The sequence below is a fragment of the Cryptomeria japonica genome, chromosome 9, assembly GCF_030272615.1.
Source record: "Cryptomeria japonica chromosome 9, Sugi_1.0, whole genome shotgun sequence".
NCBI lineage: Eukaryota > Viridiplantae > Streptophyta > Pinopsida > Cupressales > Cupressaceae > Cryptomeria > Cryptomeria japonica.
The window spans coordinates 337,271,778-337,293,504 of NC_081413.1; the positions used below are offsets into that span (position 1 = coordinate 337,271,778).

The 21,727-nt window shown below is 35.0% G+C and overlaps 1 protein-coding gene across 1 annotated transcript; it reads left to right on the forward strand.

Annotated features, from left to right (window-relative positions):
• Positions 1-2,623: 2,623 nt before the first annotated feature.
• LOC131029803 (pentatricopeptide repeat-containing protein At3g12770-like) lies at positions 2,624-5,905 on the forward strand. Its single transcript, XM_057960455.2, has 2 exons — positions 2,624-5,517; positions 5,688-5,905. Exon 1 carries the CDS (start codon positions 2,986-2,988, stop codon positions 5,428-5,430), a length of 2,445 nt encoding a protein of 814 aa, XP_057816438.2. The 5' UTR covers positions 2,624-2,985; the 3' UTR covers positions 5,431-5,517; positions 5,688-5,905.
• Positions 5,906-21,727: the final 15,822 nt, after the last annotated feature.

A 21,727-nucleotide genomic window follows, 5' to 3' on the forward strand; every position in this document is an offset into this window, starting at 1 on the left:
TGTTGTAACCATTTTTTATAGATTGCCTCTTTGTTTTCTTTTCGTGTATATAAAGAGTAGTCAAAGTTAAAAATAAATCAACTAAGTAATTCAATCAACTTAAAGAGAAAATTATCTAGCTAGAAGCTTCACAAAAAAATTTAAACACTCAAATTTACTCTTACTTAAGATTGCTATTGTATTTTCTCCTATTTATATTTCGAGATTGTTTGTCATTTCTAATTTATCAAATATATTCGTCACTTTGTAATTGTTTCTTATCTTGTACTTAGAATCCATTATAATGTTGTTTTGAAATATATATTTGAATATCCTTCAATTTTTAAAAATGATGGTTGATCTATAGAATTTGAAGGGCAACAACATACAAAAATGATTTGACAAGATTGATTTACCATCACATTTAACCCTTATCACTATTATCACTAGGCTGCAATTTGTTTATAGTTAGCTTTTAATCAAATACATAATAATACAAAAAAGTAGACTCCAATTATAATAGGCTTAGTGCAAGTTATGATTATATACTTGTATTAAATCGTGTACATTTTGCTTTGAATAAAATCTAATAGAATATTTTTAATGTCCACGGGGCTAAAGAAATGTTATGGGACAACATACCCTATTATTTTTTCATTTGAAGTGACGACCTTCTACGATTTAGCTTGCTAATGAGCTCTCCTATTCTCTTTAACCATTCTTTGTTAAATAAATTTTGAAAAGAAGCCATTGCTAAATTACTTATGTAGCTCTCTCAAATGTCATTGTATGTTTTGCAATCTAAAATAAAGTTCTTTTCAGTTTTCAGTCCCGTTGTACACAAGACATAAACCCTTTCTTCCCAAACCTCTTTTGGTCTTTTCCACCTTCCTTACATCAAAGATGATGTGAATTTGTCCTCAATTGGGCAATGAGAATATTTAACCTCCAGGGATATTGTCTTCTATAGAGGCCTTTTATTGATGGTCTATGTTAGGGTTAATTATTCTAGGTAATACTTCTTTCTCTCAATCATCTTTATCCACATAATCTTGCGAAATTTCTCATCCACACGAGTCCTTATTTCTTAACTATTATTAGGACCAACATTCAAGTGAATATTTGCTTGTTCATACACTTACAAATTTGTTTCATCCACGTCTTCTTTCTTTCACCTAAGACATCTTTAAATACAACAATGGGCCAATGGTTTGTTTTCATTTGCTCAAATTTTTAAAGATATTTCAAAAGACACACTATAGCAATAGCCTCAATAAGAATCATACCTACTTTAGCAAGAAGAATTTCATAGGGAACTAATGATTTTAGTTTGATTTTTTTTGTGATCAAGTGTTATTGAATTCTATCCATTTACATCAATTTGGTGTTAGAAGCACTACTAGCTTAGATTTCACACCCATTAAGCATCACCAAAATTACTAAAAGTCCAAACATAATTTTAATAGTTTTCCAATCCTACAACTCTACCTCTATCTATTTTGAAGAAAGAAAGTGCTCTCCAACCTACCAAAGTTCTTTTCTTTCTAAAAGTTTCCCAATTGAGCTTGTTGTTGAAGTCAATCTCTAGTTATTTATACTCTATTACTTCCTCTAGGATACTACCTTTAAAATATAAGCTGAACTGATTCTTTTTATTTTTATTGGAGAAGATAATGATCTTGGTCTTTGTAATATTAGCATGCACACTGACATATTTGTAAAAGTGTTCAAGTGCGACCAAATGCACTTGTACCCCTTGGACATATCTAGCAATTAAAATAAGATTGCTAGTGTACAATAGAAGATGGACAACATTCTCTCCCAAAGGAACCCCTTCTCCACCCCTTATATTGAACCACTCCTCAAGTTTTTTGATAGAAAGGCCAAAGAGAGTAGGAAATAAAGGGAAGCCTTGTTTAACCCCAATGTCATTCCTATTGCTTTCTGAAGTACTTGGATAAGATATGATTTTTACCCAAAGCTTTTCATAAAGCCTATGGACAACCGCTTTAAATTACTTTGGAATACCAAGATCTTTCATTCTACACCATAACTTGTGCCTAAGAATTGTGTCAAAAGCCTTCTTGAAATCGACTCTGCAAAAATAAGCTTCTTCTTTCTCACCCCATACTTTTTCAATAATAAGCCTCGAAGTGATACCATGATCATTGTTGAGTCGCTCTCTTATTGTTTTCTTCTGCCCATTTGTTGATTCTATGTTCAATCATGTTGCCAAACAACTTTGCAAACAAATGATTGATCATTATGGTCCGATAATTGGAGGGATTGTTAACATAGGGATATGGCTAAGTTGGTGATCCACTATGTTCAACCATGCTTCCAAACAACTTTGCAAACAATTGATTAACCATGTTGGTCCGATAATTGAAGGGATTGTTAACATCCCACTCTTAAATTAGGGTATGGCTAAGTTGGCAATCCAAACCTTTGGGAACCTATGTTGAATAATGTTGCATTTAATCGTATTAGATATTCAATCTGAAGTTCAACCACTTCCCTAGCCTTTCTTGTATCCAACTTCTTGATACCTTAACCTTTTGTAAAGTGAAAAGTTTTGTTGTCATGTTTATCCTTGGAAGCTCATCAATCTTGAATCTTGCTCATACAATTGTTTTGCATGTTCAAATTTGGGAATGGATATGATACCATTCTTATTTTCCTCTTTCAAGCTCCTTTCAAAAAAAGTATTGGTGTCAATGGACCCTTGATCTATTGGTGAAGGCTCTGACACCATAAGAGATTGTGCCCCGCGTACAAATTTGGCAAAATGGATACCCCTCCCATATCAGATAACAAAAACTACTTATGAAAGCCGTTGCTGGACTGGTTTATTCTTCTATCAATTGATTGAATGATTTAGATTTACAATTAGCTTATAAAATGAGGAAATGAAAATGCTCAGGCTAACCACTGTTGCCATGTCACGGTGGTAGACGCAGTAATGTTAACACTGCAGATTTTCCACACTCCAATTACAATCCTACAATGCCATTGCCATCCACCACTCGTCTCAATCTTACAGCATTATGTAAAGAAGGCCAGCTGAAGCAGGCGCTGCACGTTCTGCTTACAACACACAACCCCCCTGGACACTCTACATATCTTCAATTATTGCAGACCTGCATTCTCAAGAACACGCTTTCACAAGGGAAATTCGTCCACTCTTTCATCTCTCATGAGCGATTTACATTTGCTGTACGCACGACTTTTCAGAGTAAGCTTATTCACATGTATGTGAAGTGCGGATCTTTGGTTGATGCTCGAAAAGTGTTTGACTACATGAGAGAACGAGACGTCGTCTCATGGAATACAATTATTGCAGCATACAGAAGACATGGTTATCCTCAAGAGACAATCACACTGTTTCACCAAATGCAACGAACAGGTCTCCAACCCGATCAGTTCACATTTGCCAGCGTACTCCCAGCGTGTACCAAAATGGGAGCTTTGGAACAGGGTATAAACATCCATCAAAGCATTAAGGACATAGGAGTTTCGTCAGATGTTGTAGTTGCAACTGCCCTGGTAGACATGTATGCAAAATGCGGAAACATGCAACAAGCACGCGAACTGTTTGACCAAATACCTCAAAGAGATGCAGTCTCATGGAATGCGATGATTGCAGGATATGCACAAAATGGGTTTGGCGAAAAGGCCTTTGAAACCTTTAAGCAGATGCAAATGTCGGGTATAAAGCCGGATTCCACAACCTTTGCCAGCATCCTCTCCGCCTGTGCTCAAATCGGAGCTTTGGAGCAGGGTACAGCTATCCATCAAAGCATAATTGAAAGTGGATTTTTTTCAAATATTATAATTGAAAATGCTCTAGTAGACATGTATGCAAAATGTGAAAGCTTACACAAGGCAAGTCAATTATTTGACAGAATGCCTCAAAGAGATGTTATCTCATGGAATGCAATGATTGTAGGATATGCACAAAATGGATTTGTTGAAAAGGCATTAGAAACTTTCAAGCAAATGCGGTCCGCAGGTGTAAAGCCAGACTCTACAACCTTTGCCAGCATCCTCCCAGCTTGTGCCAAAACGGGAGGTTTGGAACAGGGTATTGACATCCATCAAAGCATAATGGAAGGGGGTTTTTTGTCAGATGTTGTAGTTGCAAGTGCCCTAGTAGACATGTATGCAAAATGTGGAAGCGTAGTTAAGGCATGTGATCTATTTGACACAATACCTCAAAGAAATGTGGTGTCATGGAATGCCATGATTGCGGGATATTCACAAAATGGATTAGTTGAAAAGGCATTAGAAACTTTCAAGCAAATGCAATTAGCAGGTGTAAAGCCGAATTCCGCAACCTTTGCCAGCATCCTTCCAGCCTGTGCCAAAATGGGAGCTTTGGAACAGGGTAAGGACATCCATCAAAGCATAACGGAAGGTGGACTTTTGTCAGATGTTGTAGTTGCAAGTGCCCTGGTAGATATGTATGCAAAATGTGGAAGCATAGACAAGGCACGTGAACTGTTTGACAAAATACCTCAAAGAAATGTGGTCTCGTGGAATGCGATGATTGCAGGATATGCACAGAATGGATTTTGCAAGGATGCTCTCAGAATCTTTGAATTAATGAAGCACTCTGGAATATATCCAAACATTGTAAGCTTTGCTTGTGTTCTATATGCATGCAGCCATGCAGGTTTAGTGGATGAAGGCTGTACATACTTCAATCATATGAACAACCCTTACTGCATTACACCTACAGTTGATCATTATGTGTGCATGGTTGACCTTCTTGCCCGTGCTGGCTATCTTGAGGACACTCTCAACTTTATCATTAAAATGCCAGTTAAACCTGTGGTGCTTGTGTGGATATGTTTTCTTGGTGCCTGTAGATCACATATGAATATTGGCTTAGGAGTATTTACAGCGACGTTACTTTTTGATTTGGATCCTAAAAATGCTGTGACTTATGTTCTTCTCTCAAATATCTATGCAGAAGCAGGTAGGTGGGGTGAAGTTCAAATGGTAAGGAGGCTGATGAAAGATAGAGAAATTAAAAAGATCCCCGGATGTAGTTGGATTGAAGGCCATAAAATGGTACATGCTTTTTGTGTAGGAGACAGATCGCACCCACAGACACAGGAGATCTATGCTAAGTTGGAGAAATTGGCTTTGGATATGAAGGCAGCAGGATATTCTCCGGATTCAAATCATTCACTTAATGATGTGGAAGAGGAGGAAAGAGAATTATTTCTATGTCACCATAGTGAAAAGTTGGCAATTGCATTTGGTTTGTTAAACAATCCCCCTGGAACAATTATTAGAGTTGTTAAGAACCTTCGAGTATGTGCTGATTGCCACACTGCAACAAAATTTATCTCCAAAATTGTTAAAAGAGAAATTATTGTAAGAGATGCCAACCGCTTCCATCATTTTAAACAGGGGCAATGTTCGTGTGGAGATTATTGGTGATTCAAAATGTAGCAATCTGAAAAATAGACATGAAAAATAGACATGATGTGCACTGTGTCAGACCTCCACTAATAATGAGTGGACAAGGTTCGTTTTTTAATTTCTTATTTGAGTATTTTGACAATCTAGATTAGGCTGTTGGCTTCACAAACTTAGATGCATAGAATGCAATGCAAATCACTGCTTATATACACTGTTGGGTATATTTCAAAGGCCTATTTTATGATAGTATGGATGCTTCATTGAACTGTTTTCAGGAAACCTGTATCCCTCTGAGATGAGAAGTTGGAGGAGGTGGTGGAGAATGGGGAAGAGCAAAAGTTGATGAACATTTAAAAGTAAATGAAAATATGCTTGATCAAGTGGGAATGGGAGAGGAGGGCTCCAATCAACCTTGTCATTTTGTATAGTTTTTTGTTTTTGGATTAGTTGATTTTTTTCTTTTCTTATATAATGGCATGTAGATCTTGCTTCATTTATGTTTAGATATTTTTAATGTTCCTTTTCATCCATTTTTTTTTAGTGAGATAGCTAATGGATTTGCAAATTCATAAATATTCTTAAATTTGATTTGATGTCAATCTGTTTGACTTTAATTAGAAATAAACTATTGTAAGTAAAAAACTGTAGTTGTACTTATGTTGTAATTATGAGACATAATATTTGTATGTATACAAAAAAAAATCACATTTTATAGTAAATTGTAATCATACATCCGTGATATACTAATGAGATGGGGGTTTGAAGTTGTTGGAAGAGAGCTAATCAAAGCAAGTTGATAAGGATTTTTAGTGATGATAGGTCTAAAATATTAGGAACTCCAAAGGATTAGTTCTATAAGAATTTCATCCATAAGACTAAATGAAAATTATATTCATAATATGGTCAAAATGACTACTTTATTCATATTTGGCAAATCTAGCAAAAGATACTTAAGATCAAATTCCATTCGATAAAACAAGAATTGAATAATTTTGTATTATCCATTTACCTATCAAATAAAATACTAGTGGCAACTAAATTTCATATGCCACATCTATGGTTTGTTTACAATCCTTAATCAAATGTACATGAAGTGTCTTAAATTTTTATACCTGTTTCATGTAATTTTTTTATAATAACAGATTCAAATCATAAGGTTCAAAGACTTGTGAATCATGCAACTAACTATTTTTGTTAAGTCAATTTTAAAATGTTGGAATGCAATTATAAGCATACATGTTTGTATACAACAAAGGTAATAAAATATAATTTTTGGAAAGAATTTTAGAACAATGCATTTTACTTCATCCAATGCAACTGCATTTAATAACGTTAAGTTTATAGAGAAACATACATTTTAAAGTAATTATAAGTCTTTATGAGTGTATTCAATGTTAACATAAGTGAATTTGTTATGAAGTGCCCTCTATTCTTATGAAAACTAAGTCACTATGTAACTATCACTACTACTAACACACTTGAGGTCCCAAGGTACATCTAAAATCATAAATGATTTTTTTATGTATGCATTATAATAGTATGGAATATCGAAATGGAAGCAACTCCATTGTAATTAATAATAGAAATAACTATCAAATAATCTCATAAATTACATTACAAAAGTGTCAATATGGTAGTAGTTCTTTAAATCATAGGATATATATATGCCATCACCAACAAAATTTATTATTAAGATAAAAAACAAAATTCTAGGCTAAAAAATAGGTCAAGATTTATATTATATAAAAAAATAGTATTATTACAAATATGTGGAAATGTTTACCAAGCACTCACATTGTAAATTACAAAAAATATGAGCCACTCTGTAATGCCCATACCCTAGTCGGACTTTTAAAACCCGTTTAACCTTGATTGACTTCCTAGGTGGCATTCTCGAATGGTAGATTAACCGATATGCAATGTGTAGTTTAGATAATATAAATAAACTGAGCATACTTATTATTGTGTTTTTGCATCGATTCTCGTGTAAATGCAATTGTTCCTAACCCTTGTGATAAATCTTGAGCTAACATCCTCATTGAATATGTATTTGTATATGCATGCTTGTATGAATTCATGGGTGCAGGAGATTGCAGGTACAACACCGCTTAGGGCAAGGTTCATCTCCTTTGGAATTTGCAAGGTTGAGTATGCTCGTTCATCTTTTGAATTCGGATTTAGTGGTCATATAACTCTCGTCTTGCCTTAGCCATGGTTAGGTGAGCATCGTGTGTGGATTCGTGGGCTTGCTCTTCAATGGGATGCGTGTCGAGTGATTTGGAGGACTTCCTCGATTTGCATGCCATGCGCGAGGTAAGTGAGGTTTGTGATCCTAAGTATTAAATTTAAATTTAAGAGTAGACGAGCGCATTAGAAATTTAGAAAATTAAATGGGTAGCTTCTTCTATATGATTAATCACTAATTTAAGAGATTGCTTTAAATTGTTATTGTAGCAAGCTTAAGGTATTTAACTGAGGTTAGTGTGCTCATTTACGCATTTGTAACTTTTATGCATTTGTAGTTGAGAAATTTGAATAAACAAGACTCTTGCATTAGATTAGTCATTTATTTAAAAATGTCGCTTTATTAAGTTATAGCGAGTTAATTTAATAGTTAATTTTAATAACTACGATTTTAATAAATTATGCATTTTAGAAAGGAAAATTTTTAAAGTCGTTTGGGAGATAGTAATAAATTACTCATTTTCGCATTTTGGAAGAAAAGGGATAAATTATTATTATTTAAATGAAAATTATTTCCTTTTTACTTGTATAGTTGACATAGTATAAAAAGATTGATTTTTAGAAAATTAAAATTTAATCAAAATGCCTTACTCGGCCAATAGGTTCGAAATAAGAAGTAGGCTTAAAACTTGTAGTGAGAAATTAAAATTTAAAAGAACGCAATAGGAAAAGGAAGCTTTTTAATTTTAAGGGAAAAGTGAATAAGAGGTTTCCATTTTTCATCTATTTTATTTTAAAAATAAATGCCTAATTTCGAAATTAAAAATTAGGGCAAAATTAGGGCTTTTTCTTTTTAACTTAGTTTTGCAAGCATTTTGGGGGTTCTTGGCTTTTTTGGTCTTTCTTGGGAAAAAGATGGTTCTTGCAAGGGAGATTGGGGATTTTGGAGAGGGATGAGGAAAGAGAGCAGCTGATTTGGGAGCTCATCTTCATCAAAATCTCTCCTCGGAAAGCGTTTGGAGGTAAGAAATTTTAATCTACCCTTTTTGTTGCATGAGTGTTCTCTTTTAGTTTTAGCTTTCAGTTTGGTTGTTCTTGGTTCTAAGATTGGCCAAGGTTTTTTTTTGGGATATTTTGAGGAAGAGAAAATCTTCCCCATTCTTAGTTTAAACAATCTGGAAATTTATTTTATGGCTGTTAACAAGATGGGCATGGGGTTTTTACATTCTTTTTTGTCAATCATTTTGGTTTATTCCAAAATTTTGTTACAAAAAAAAGAGGAACTGGCTGTGACTGTGTTGTTTTCAAAATAAAGAGAGAGGGTTTGCTGGAAAATACTCTAAATTTGTGTTTTCAGACTGTGTTTTGGTGAGAAAATCATACATTCTATTTGTATTATTTACATACATTGTTTTCTTTGTTTAAAAAAAAAAATGTAACTATAAATATTCATTTAGCAATTTGTGGACTGCACTCAGGCAGTTTTGATTTGGGTTTGGAATGATAAATAATTTTGAATCTGGTATTGTATTTTACCAGAGATTGTTTTTTTAAAAATAAAATAAAACCAAATAAAAAAAAAATATACAAAAAAAAGGGGTTTTGTATCCCCCACGGCAGATGCTACCCTCTCCCCTCTCCCCTCTTTTTTTTTTTGCAATTTAAAAATAGTTTATTTGGGTTGTTTTAATTAATTATTATTATTTGTTTATTATCTTCTATAATATGTTTTAAAAGAAAAAAATATATATGCATGACACATATAAAAAAAAAGAATTCAGTTTATTTAGTGAGTTAAAAATTAGTTTAAGGGATTTGGATCTAGTTGCTTTGATATTAAGTAATTTTTAAATTTAGTATCTTATTTAATTTCAAACTAGTAAATAATATATTTGGAATTTGAGAAAGCAACATTTAGTAAATCTTTACGCTAATACGCATTTTTAAATATAGTTAAATTATCCAAACCATAAACTCGACCGACAATTGTGGATAGAGATGATATGGGTAAACAAATGCATCTTCCGGGTGATGTCCTTGCAGTTTAAATTGCTGTAATTAAATTGGTTAGTTTATAGTAAGACTTGATATGCTAGTTTTGGTCATAAGTCAATCAAAACCCTAGTTAGGGTACCGTCAAACAATAGAATTTTGGTTTGTTTGTCTTCTTTGTTATGTTTTAATTTGACCCGTTTTTAAAAGGGATCACTATGTAATCAACTAACGAGGTAGAGGTGGAATGGTGTATGTGTTCGCCTAAAAGGCAAGATTGTAAAGACATGTAAATATGTAACCTTAACTATATTAAATACCAAAAGGGTCTTGCAGTTGAGCAGACCCAGAGATGTAGCCCATCCGGGGTGAACTCCGAGATCATATTCTGTGTCATGCGATGTTTATTGCGTACTTTGTTTTATGTTTTAAATTATCTTGAATGGTTGTACTCTTGCAAAGTGTATGGTGTAAATTAAACGAATTCAAATTTAAATGTATAACATTTTTCATATGGATAAACGCAGTTATTTAAGTTCATAAAACGTTGTGAATTATGAATATGACATGGTATTTAAATATTGAAATTAAAGTGTGGAAAAAGTAAATCGGTAATGTTAATTTGAATTGTAGTAGTGGAAGAAATCTAGATAGAACTACTTCATTGGATTAATTGTTAAAAAGTATGTTAATTGGAATGAATGTAAAAAGGGGGAAACAAAGTTAAAAAAAAAAATTATGTCACAATTCTTAGATTGAAATTTAAAAGAAGAACATCATAGAAATATCTATCCTTCTACCTTAGTAAATGAATCACGCCATGTCAGTTATGTTTCATTACATTGGATAAAATTTGTTAAGATATTTCACGTTTTAATCATAACCAATAATCCTCACCGGATTAATTTGTTAATCGTGTGGACTCAATCAAATATTCATGTTGTATATTGAACGAATATACTTAGTAATTTATGTTGTAATTTTGAATCAATAATCCTCACCAGATCATTCCTATAACCGGGTGAACCCAACTAGAAAACCCATATGTTAATCTTTATAAAAGGAATCCCTCATGTTGCTAAGATTGAACTAGAATGGGAAACGTCATGTTAATTATGTTTCATTATATTGGATATAGTTGTTTGGTCAATTACGTTTAATCTTAACAAATCAACCTTACCGAAATTTAACTTGATAATTGGCGAAACTCCACTAGTCCACCCTAATTATAACCCCTGCAAACGAATTTCTTTATGATTGTTAAAGATGAACTGAAAAAGAAGGGATTCAATTAGTTGTTGATACATTAAACCTAATAAAAGAATCTCTCTCACCTTATATTCATTTAACAATAAAAAAAAAAGTGATTTGCAACAAGATGATTGTAATTCAATCCTAATGGAAGAGCATCTCTTGGAATTTATACTTTAATCTTGAAATGATAAATATTATCTTCCTAACTATATCTTAAAGTTAAAGGATGAACTCTTCTGTGGCTCAACACATTTTCAACGTAATGAATTAAGCCATCTAGTAGTATTATTATAAAAACTCCAAATGAATTCCCATGGCTACTCACATTATACCTTTCATAATAGAACTTCAACTCATCAGTTAGCTATGCACGAAATCTAATGAAGGGAATCTCATTCTATTAACTGTAGTTAAACTTTAAGGAATGATTTTCTCTTACCGACCATGCTTTTAATATTTAAGAAGGATATCGAATGAGGGTGAATATTTTAAAATCAAATGAAGGAATCCTCGTTTAACTAATCGTAGCTTAACCCTAAAAGAATGAATCTCGTTAGGCATACTTATAGCATGAAAGGATGATGTCAAGTGTAGATGGTTATTTTTAAAACTCTAATGAATGAACTTGGTTACATTTTAAACGCTTGAACCCATTTGGGGACCCCCTAATGAAATTATGAATTAAAGTGCCTTGAGTAATTAACCTCTCGAGGGTCTCCTCATCAACCAAAGCAATTGAACGCTTCCTAAAATTTTAAGATGTCATATCTTGAAAACACATATATAATCAAGACCTATGCATTTTCCCGTAATATAAGATATCCAGATTGATGGATCTGATGACGCAAGATGAGTTAGGTGTAAGGTTGTGTAATCGCGATAGGAAACTCCTTAGGATTGTTTGAGCCTTCCGCTGTGATATCTAAATTGAAAGATTATCTCCATTGTATTTTAATGTCGTGTCTAATTATGAATTGAGTTAACTTCAACTATCTTAATGTTGTAACTTTGCTTTAACGCTCTTAATTATTATTAATAAAAAAAAAAATTTACACTCTATTTGAGTGTTTTTAACTTAAACCCTTAGGGGTTTCCTGGCGGGGCATTACACACTCAAACCTCATAAAGCTTAATTAGAGTTGTTTTAAGAAGTTCAAAATGAGAGGTTATGGTTTTATTTTTCATAGGGAAAAGTATTTGGGGACTAATACCATCCAATGTCACGTGTCTGGTGATCTACATTAATATCGCCATGCTCAATCTAAGTCTCTTAGAATAAAGATTCTATCAATGTATACGAGAATTTGACATTGGTGATTGTCCTTACATACTATAACACTTTGCTTATTGGAATGAATTGGAACTATTGCAGGGAAGTTATCTTACATGATATGGTATCTTCTAGACTCACTATACTTGCATCTATTAACATATCCCCTTTGTGGAAGAGCATGGCTATGAGGATGCACCTTGGTCACAATTCATGTGCCTCGGTCTAGTGTTCGAGTAGGTCTAGAGATCTTGCAATTTTCAAAATTCTAAGGCCATCTTGGATGTTTGATGCTGACCCCACCTCTATCTTGTTAGAGTGGGGGATCATTTAAAATCGCATAATTTATATTATACAAAAATATTAGTATCAGAAATATGTGAAATGTCTATTGAGCACTCACATTGTAAATCAAAGTGAGTCTCAAAAACCTCACAAAGATCTATTAGAGTTGTTATAAAAAGTTCAAAATAAGAGGTCATGGCTCATTTTCCCCTTGACACCTAATAGAAAGAGTATTTGGGGACTAATACCATTCAATGTCACGGGTCTAGTGACTCTACTTTAATCTTCCCATGCTTAAGTCTAAGTGTCCTAGATTGAAGATCTACTAATGAATATGTGAATTTGGTATTCATGATTGTCCTTAGGTACTACAACACTTATCAAAACAAGTCGAGACTATTCCAAGGAAATCATTCTACATGATATGGTGGTTTCTAGACTTATTTTACTTGTCCCTATTACAATCTCTCTTTCATGGAGGAGTATGGCTATAAGGATGCACCTTGGTCATAGTTCATGTACTTGAATATAGTATTCAAGTAGGTTTAAAGATCTTGCAAGTGTTAAAACTCAAAGGCCATCTTGGATGTTTGATATTGAAAATGTGAATGGGCATGTAATACCACATAATAATCCGTCAACCTAAATCAAGAACATATCATTAGAAAAGTTAATAGAATGACAATATATTTTCTTTGTCCTAGATAATATAAAAAATTATATGTCAAAACACGCATCGATGATAATAAACTATATTTAAAACATGGAGAAGTCCAACTTATAAGTTGATGATGAAATCAAACCAAAATAAAGAATGATACCTTCAATGTATTTTACAGTACTTTATATTTTAACCTATATTTTATGTAACAACCCAGAACCCAAATACACCTTTCTTAGAGTAGTTTGATAGGAAGGCTTAATGACGTAGGAGCACTGAGCTCCATAAATTTTATTCTAATTTAGAAGTTCAATTTTTTTGTTATGTTCTTGGTTAGCCATTATTTGTTGGTGTGTTAGTATGTTGGTGGGAAGTAGGATCTAGAATTCAAGATTCCATTGGTAGTTAAGGGTGACCATTTTGGGAGAGGTTTGGGGTAGAACTGGAAAAGAAGAAGATATAGGTCGATTAGGAGAGAGAGAGGGGGGTGATTAGGAGTTGGTGAGATGGATGGGGGAGAAATGATGGAGGACCTCCGATCTATTCATGGAGGAGAGGAATTGGCAGACGTGTGAAGAAAGGACGAATGAGAGAGATGGGAGAAGCTGAGTGGTGAGAAGGGAGAGAGAGCCCCAACTGAATGTAGAGAGCTCGATCAATTTTGGAATGAGAGGGAAAATCAATCATAGACTAGTTGCAACATAGATGGAGTAGGTTGACATAGGACAAAGGGAGAGATTGTTCATGTAAAGGGAAAGGATAGAGGAAGCGAGATCAAGGGAAAAGAACAAGTGAGTTTGCAAAGATGGTCAATGAGAGAAGGAGGGAATGATGGTTTAGGTAGGAAGAAAATGAGATAGTTGGAGTGAGCTAGAAGCGGCAAGGAGAAGGTTGGCTGAGCAGGTTATGGCATGCACAGTTGAGCAAAGAGGCTTGTCATTTTAAGTTGTAATCATATATGTTTATGTTGAAATGAATAAATTAAATATTGGGTGTTTATTGTCTAAAATAATGATTGTCCATGTTGTCTCCTAATTATTGGTATGAATATGTATTAATAATTTGAAATTTGTTTGTTGAACTGTGGAATTCCTGTCACCATTTTGTCAATAAGTCTGAGTGAGAGAATTTGTACTAGTAATGTAGAAACCTGTTATTGTCTGAAACCATAGCATTTGTGTGTGGGTGTGAGCCATCATGTGATATTCATGTATAGATGTGTGAGGTAGTTGCCATCAAATGGTATCAAAGCCTAAAAGATTTGGGCAGGGGAAGTTAGTTTTGTTCTTGTTTATAGATATGTGTGTTGCATATTAACATGTTAAAGAGAAGAACTTGGGTACCAAAAGACTGGGCAAAGAAAAAGAGGAGAGAAGCCTTAGGTGAGATATCAAGAAGTTAGAATTTTTTTGAAAGATGCAACAATATTTTGAAAAAGAGTCCCAAGAAGAGAGATAAGATAAAAAAAAGATATGAAAAAGAAAGATGCAGATTTTGATAGAGAAATGACAGAGTTAAGAAAATATTTGGAGAGTTGTAAGATTGTGGTAAAGCAGTGGCTTGAAGAAAGAAGCCATGAGTGTAGTACACCTCCCTCAATCAAACTTTTTCGATACTTATTTTGACCATAGTTGACTTTTAGTGGATTTGTGGATACACTATGTGGTGATGTTTTATTTAGATATTATGCTATGTTGGTTTATGCTTTGATTTGAGATTCAGTGAATGTTGTTTACGCATTATTTCCTTATTGATGATTAGATGTTAATTTTATTGGGGTACTGATCATGGACTAACACATTTACTTTATGCATGAGATGCATTATGTATATGTCATTATGTATGCGTGGAAAGTGTATGGGGTGTGAGGAGACGATTTTCCTTCACTCACTTCGGTGAGCCATGGAACGTCACAATTCTCCTTCGTCGGTGTGTCTACCGTGTTTGAATATATATATGTATGCGTGGTTCGGTGATGCAGGAATTATAGGTACAAGGTACTAACTTCACCTGGTTCCACATGTCTATGTCTGAGCGTACCTAATGAATCCGATGGAAGTCGAGGAGATAGTCTTAAGGCCCTAAATTTCATCCCTAGCCTTGCTTGATAGTGAGCATTGTTAGTCATCTGTCAACCTTCCCTTTGTTGGTATGTGGGTCGTGTCTCTGCTTTGTTTTGTTGAATTGTGTGCTATATTACATTTGTGAATTTAAATTATTGTCTTCTTATGATTTTTAATGAGAAATTAATTATTAATACCTTAATGGATATTGCATTATGAAATTAAAATAGAAATAAATGATTAAGGGAACTTTTATGGTTAAATAGATTAATCAGTTATTTTAATTGGTTAGTTATAATTGATTGTTGATTTATTAGTGAAATTTATATTGTCTTTTTCATTTGTTTTAAAAAAGAGAGGATAAAGTCATTTTTACCTTTATTTATTTTAAATGTCTAAATTGTTTTTTTAGTATGTGAGGAAAAATGAATTAAAAAAAAAAAAATATAAATGCAAATGTATTGTTTGGAGAAAAGAAATTGAATTTTAATTTTCATAAAAAAATGAATATGACCTAAAAAGATATTTGTTTGAAAATGCTTTTATATTTGGGATTTTTATCTCGAAGGGGAGTTCTCATTTTTTCTTCTAGAGCTGGGCATTTTGAAAAAAAAATTGACTCTTTGTTTTTGAAGTGGTTTTGGCTGGAGGTTTTGTTTTTGGAAAATCTAGTTTCCTGTGTTGAAGGGGTTTCTGTTGGTAGAAGGCTTGGTCTCATCTCCAAACTTCTCTTCTAGGAAAACAATTACAGGTTGAAGTTTCACACCTCTGTTTTACAGTGTTAGTGTAATTGAAGAAATCTCTGTGTTTTTGTGTGCTATGTTTAGTAAGGGTAATTTATTGTAGAATTTTGAAGAAAGGTGGTGTTGGTTCCCAAATCAACAGATCCTAAATCCTTGATAAATAGACACTAACTCATGATTAGAATTTGGGATTGGACTTGGCCAATGAACAAGATTCAACATAAGTTGCAATCTTCTACACTTCAAGCTCTGCAAAACCTAGGTGGGTTTCTCTATTGCAATGTTGTCAATAATCTGGCTCTATGCTAACCAACAATGCACTATATAGCAGATGCTTTTAATGAAAATATACCAAGGAAATGCATAATATACTATTGATTCTGGCTTGAACCTTACTTCTTATCACTTTGCTTGCATTGAAAGATGGCTCTAATTTATTTCTACTCCTAATATAGAATAACTAAAAGCTGAAATAAGAATGGAAGGATGATCCACAAACTTGAAAGATATATGACCAACGCCTATCAAAGGGGATGCAAAGTCAAATAGCAGACCTAATGACAAAAAACACCATAGTATCATCATTAAGATTCAATACTAAACATTCAAGACTTGCTCAGAATGAGAATGCATTCATAAAGTCCTCACTCTCTCTCAGAATATTGCAGTACTCAAGACATAATTTAATTCATTTACTTGAAATGAAACCCATCAGAGAATACACATTTCCCTTAGAGAAGACAAATTACGAATGTCATTAACATGACAATTCATACAACAAAATACAAGAGATAGGAGAAAAATAAGAATGACTCATTGAATTTAGAAGATATATGATACATTTATGAACTGTTCAACACTAAATCTACAAAAGACTAACTACCATTAAAATGCTTCTGAAATCCTATCTGATACATATGCATCAAAAAATTGAGTCCACTCTTCCTGGCCATGAATTCCCTTTTATAACACAAGGGAGAAAAAACAAGCCTCGGGCCAAGAAAGTACACCTGTCACAAATTCATTCCATGGGACCCAAAAAATAGTGAAGTGCCCAACCTCCAATTCTGCACACCACCATCAATGCAAATAGCTTCAAGAACAACCACCAAGACCTGGGATCACGAACCCTAGGACAATTGAGAAGTAACTACCTCAAGACACACATATACCAACCACATTTATTCATCTTCAACTGTAGTCTGACTGACCTCTAAATTTGGATTTCCACATTTAGTAATTTATATGCATTGTGTCCTTTCTTTCCTGATCGGTGACCCTCTAGCACACACAAGGCAACGAAATCCCTTTGACAGGAAATCCTCTGATCTCATCGAGCCCTTCAACCATTTCTATCCAGTTTGTATTAATGCTAGCCCTGCCAAAACGTCATCACCATCATGTTGCAGGAGAGGCCTCAAATCTTCTGCAATAATCGCCATCCTATCCCACATTATTGTCCTTATCCCCGCGGGAACGTACAGTATAAGAAAAACTCTTTGCAAACAAGCTTGCAAACACTCCATGATCATTCACACACAAATAATATTTGAACAAAGTTTGAGTCTCTACTATTGATCTTCATCATCGCTAGCGTATCACATGGTTTAAATCGTTCAATTTGACAAGACCATCTCCCTTGGCAAGTGGACCCGTCAAAGCTCTGATGCGACACCTCCAACTCACCACTAGCCAATCACCATTTCATTGCTGTTAGAGACCCCACTATCAGCTTACCTCGGGATAAGATTTTTAATTCATCTTCCTTTGCCTTTTTATCCCGAAGCATCAAAGGATTCACTTCCCAGTCCCTCGGGATAAGACATCTGTTGTATTTCCTTCTTCCTTTTATCTCGGTCCTCTTTCCTTTGACCTTCGTGAGCCTCCGAGATAAAGATTTCATTTCTTATTTACTAATCCTCTTATCTCGGAGCCCAAGTATCCATGTGCATACTCCTATTGAAACCCAAAGTATCACTCCGCATATGCTTTTTATTTCTTCGGGATAACTTTTACTTTGTTTCATCCTGCTCCTTATCCCAGGAATAACCTTTATTCTTGATAAATCACCTGGGGCAAAGAAAACCTTCTCCGTTTCTTTGTAAAATTATCCCGGGGCCTCTCAACGCTAACTGAAAATCTTCTTGGGGCAACCTTTCTATAGTGATTTTACTCTTTGAAAGCTACCTTGAGATTAAACTTCATCCCTTTGCAACTCTTTGCTAGGAGTTATCCCAAACGATCTTTGGATGCTTCTTTCTGCCCCTCAGGATAACTTTTCTCCTTTGTTTCCGCTTCTTTTGTTATCCCGAGCGATTTTTTGATGACCCCCATGATGCCGCAGGGAACCCTTTTTGTGTCTAGCCTCTTTGAGGTTTTATCTCAAAGCACGAACTGCCAAAGATAATTCACTTAAGATCCAAAACAAGCACGTGGGGAAACCTTGAGGGTTTAAGATCGTGACGTGGGGCCTGTCCTTAGGACCTAGTGAATACTTAGAAATTAATAGAAGGCCATAACCGAGACACATCATTTTCAAGGGAAACCTGCCCGACAAAAGGCTCTAACACTTGGGGCCAGTAAAAAAATGACACATACCCCTCGACATAGCAACTTAAAAATTGGGAACCGCCAGTAGCCGGTCGACTTAAAATTAGAATAATGCCCAAGAAAAAACAAAAGCTTTGAGACAAGGAGAAACCCATCACGTTAAACCCTAAACCCTAAGATTTTTTAAATGTCTTACACACTACCCAATGAAGGAAAAAACCATTCCAATAGTGGCTCTAGCTAGGGACGCTTGATAAACTAGATCAAGGCGAGGATTAAGATCTCTGGGAATGCAGACCAACCAAAAAATGCCAGGATATTTACAAAACCCTAGCTAACCTATGCACAAACCCTAAACCTATTGTGCATGGAAAACATCAAGAGAAAAAATGTTTTAGGAACTATCCATGCACTGACAGTTCCCACACTTCACCATTCATATCGGTGAGGAAATATAAATCTTGACCATTTTTCCTTATGATAACAAATGGGCCTAACTACAAGGGCTCAAATTTTCCATGCTTTCCCTTGTCTTGATCTATAGCATTCCAAAGAAGCACTAGATCATTTACCTCAAACTTTCTTTTTGATGCTTTTTTATCAAACAGGTACTTGCTCCTTTGTTGTAGCTTCAGGTTTCTTTTATGAGCATCACTTCTAACTTCATCTAGCTCAACAAGCTACTCAAACCTTTCCAGCAAGAGGCTTATCATTTCTAGGTCATTCTCATGAATGAACTTGTATACTGGCAACAAATTGTTCATAGGGAGCCTGGCCTTAGCTCCATATACCAATTCAAAAGGTGATTTTCCTATGGCCCTTTTGACTGTGATATTGTTTGCCCAAAGTGCCATCTTTAGCTTGGAATCCCAGGCTCTCTTGTTCTGCTCCATGGTTCTCCTGATGATCTTCATAATACTCTTATTGCTGGACTTGGCTTGTCCATTTCCATGTGGGTGGTATGGAGAAGAATATGATATACTTATTTCATATGACTTGCAAAAATATATGAATTCTTTAGACCTGAAGCACATGGCATTTTCCATAATGAGTCTCACTGGCACTCCAAATCTGGTCACAATATTGTTGATCAGGAAATCAATAACCACCTTGTTGGTTGCTTGTCTTGTGGGGATAACTTCTACCCATTTAGTGAAGTAATTTGTAGCAACCAGTATCCATTTATGTCCACCATTGGACCTTTTTGTGATTTCTCCAACAAAGTCAAATCCCCCATTGATGAAAGGGGGCCTCCACTTGCATTGGTCTAAGAGGTAATGCACCTTCATACTTTAGCCTCCCTACAAACGTTTGACAAGGTTCACACCTCCTGACATAAGTATGTGTATCTTTAAATAAAGAGGGCCAGAAATAACCCGCCCTTAAAAATTTGTGAGCTATAGTGTTTGCAGTGAAGTGTCCTCCACATACCCCATCACGCATTTCTCTCAAAATAAGATGATACAGGAGCATCCCCAGTTGATGAGCAATCTTGCATCAACCAAAAATATTTCCTTTCAGTTTTGTTATTACTTAGTTTCGTGTGCAATTTTCTGTGTTCTTGTCGGTATGTACCAGTAGTTGCTTGTTCTTCATGACAGATCTTGTTTGCAGTTTCCTGACGGTTTCATGTGGTTGATTCTAGATTTCTAGTTCATTTCGGTTCTTCTCCAGTCATTTATCGCTTTCGGTTGGCTATTTCTGGGTTACTGAAATAATTTTTGTGCTTACCGGTTAGTTTTCCTTTATTACCGGTGTGATTCTTGGCGTGTGGATCCATCTTGGGTCTTGTTCGATGTTCCTTGGCGTGTGGCCAACCTTCCTGCTGATCTACATCACTTGGTTGTTATTTTCCGAAAAGGTTTCTTAGATCTTAGGGCCGAACTATTTACAAATTTCATTTTCCTGCATTGGTGAATGTAATCTTTTGAGGTCAACTTGGATATGTTCCGGTGGGTATAAATATGATGTTATGTAATCATTTGTAGAGGCATATAAAGTAGAACTTAGAATAAGGATTGAGATTCGCATATTATGATTTGGTTGATCTTTAGAGTCCTGGTTGGGTTGTTTATGGCTTGAAGCCTGCATTTAACCGAATGTTCTTTGATGATAATATGTTGATTACCGAATGATTTCCAGAAGTTATATGGATTGGATATGATCTATTTATATGAATTTATTATGTTTTCTTACTGATTTCGTTGTGTTACTCTTGCTTCATAAGCCGGTTGACTCTTTTCAGAGTTTTCACCGGTTATGGCTACATCAATTGGTATCAAAGTTGGTTATGGAACAGCTGGTGGAAGAATCGTCTAAGGCATTCCTTGAGGTGGATAGATCATTGATTGGAGGCAGGCTATGTGGGTGTTCAATAGATCGCCGAGGGGAGGCATTTGAAACCGGTAGTCAGATCGCCGAGTTGAGGCAGTTCACCGAAGTGGAAGGAGAGATGCTGTCGAGGAGAACAAACCCCTAGAGGGTAGAGAAGATGATGGAAGACTTATGTGAGGAATGAAATCAAGAATGCTTTGGTTGGTTTGTGAAGAAACCTTAACTTTGAGGATGAGTATGAGGAAGCCGGTGAAGAGATTGAGGAAGTTGAAGGACCAGAAGATGAGAGAGAGGAAAGATTCCTAAGAGCAGTGGCACAAGCAAGTAAAGGGCATAAAGTTGAGATTTCTAACTTTTCCAGAACACTAAAACTAGAGGATTTGATTGATTGGATCAAAGAGTTGGAAGACTACTTTGAGTTTGAGGATATCAAGGACCCGCATAGAGTCCGGTTGGAACAAACCAAGTTGAAAGGGCATGCTATCTTGTGGTGGAAAGAGTTGCAGAAAGACACAGTTGATAATGGTGAATTCAAGATCACCCGGTGGAGACAGATTGTTGCAAGGTTGAAGGCTAAGTTCATACTAGGAGACTATGAACTGGACTTGGTCAAGAAGTTGCAAAACTCAAAATAGAGAAACATGACTATGAAGGAATATACTGAGGAATCCTACAAGTTGTTAATCGGATCCAGACATAGAGAGATGGACAAAGAAAAGGTGGTGAGGTACATCAATGGGCTTGCTTTTAAAATTCAAGATGAGATGAGTATGTTGAAGGTTTCAATAGTTGAAGAAGCTTACCAGTATGATTTGAAGGCTGAGGAGAAGGTGAGAAGAAGACAACCAAACGAGGGAAAGGATAAATTCAAGATGAATGGTAGTATGAAGAAACCGAGTGAAGAAGAGAAGGAAAAACCTAAGTGGAGTAAAGAACTGGAACTGAAGACACCAAGGAAGGGTAGAGGCAGTACCGGTAG

Coding starts and splice junctions, on each gene's coding strand:
- LOC131029803 (XM_057960455.2), top strand. CDS start 2,986: ATGCCATTGCCATCCACCACTCGTCTCAATCTTACAGCATTATGTAAA.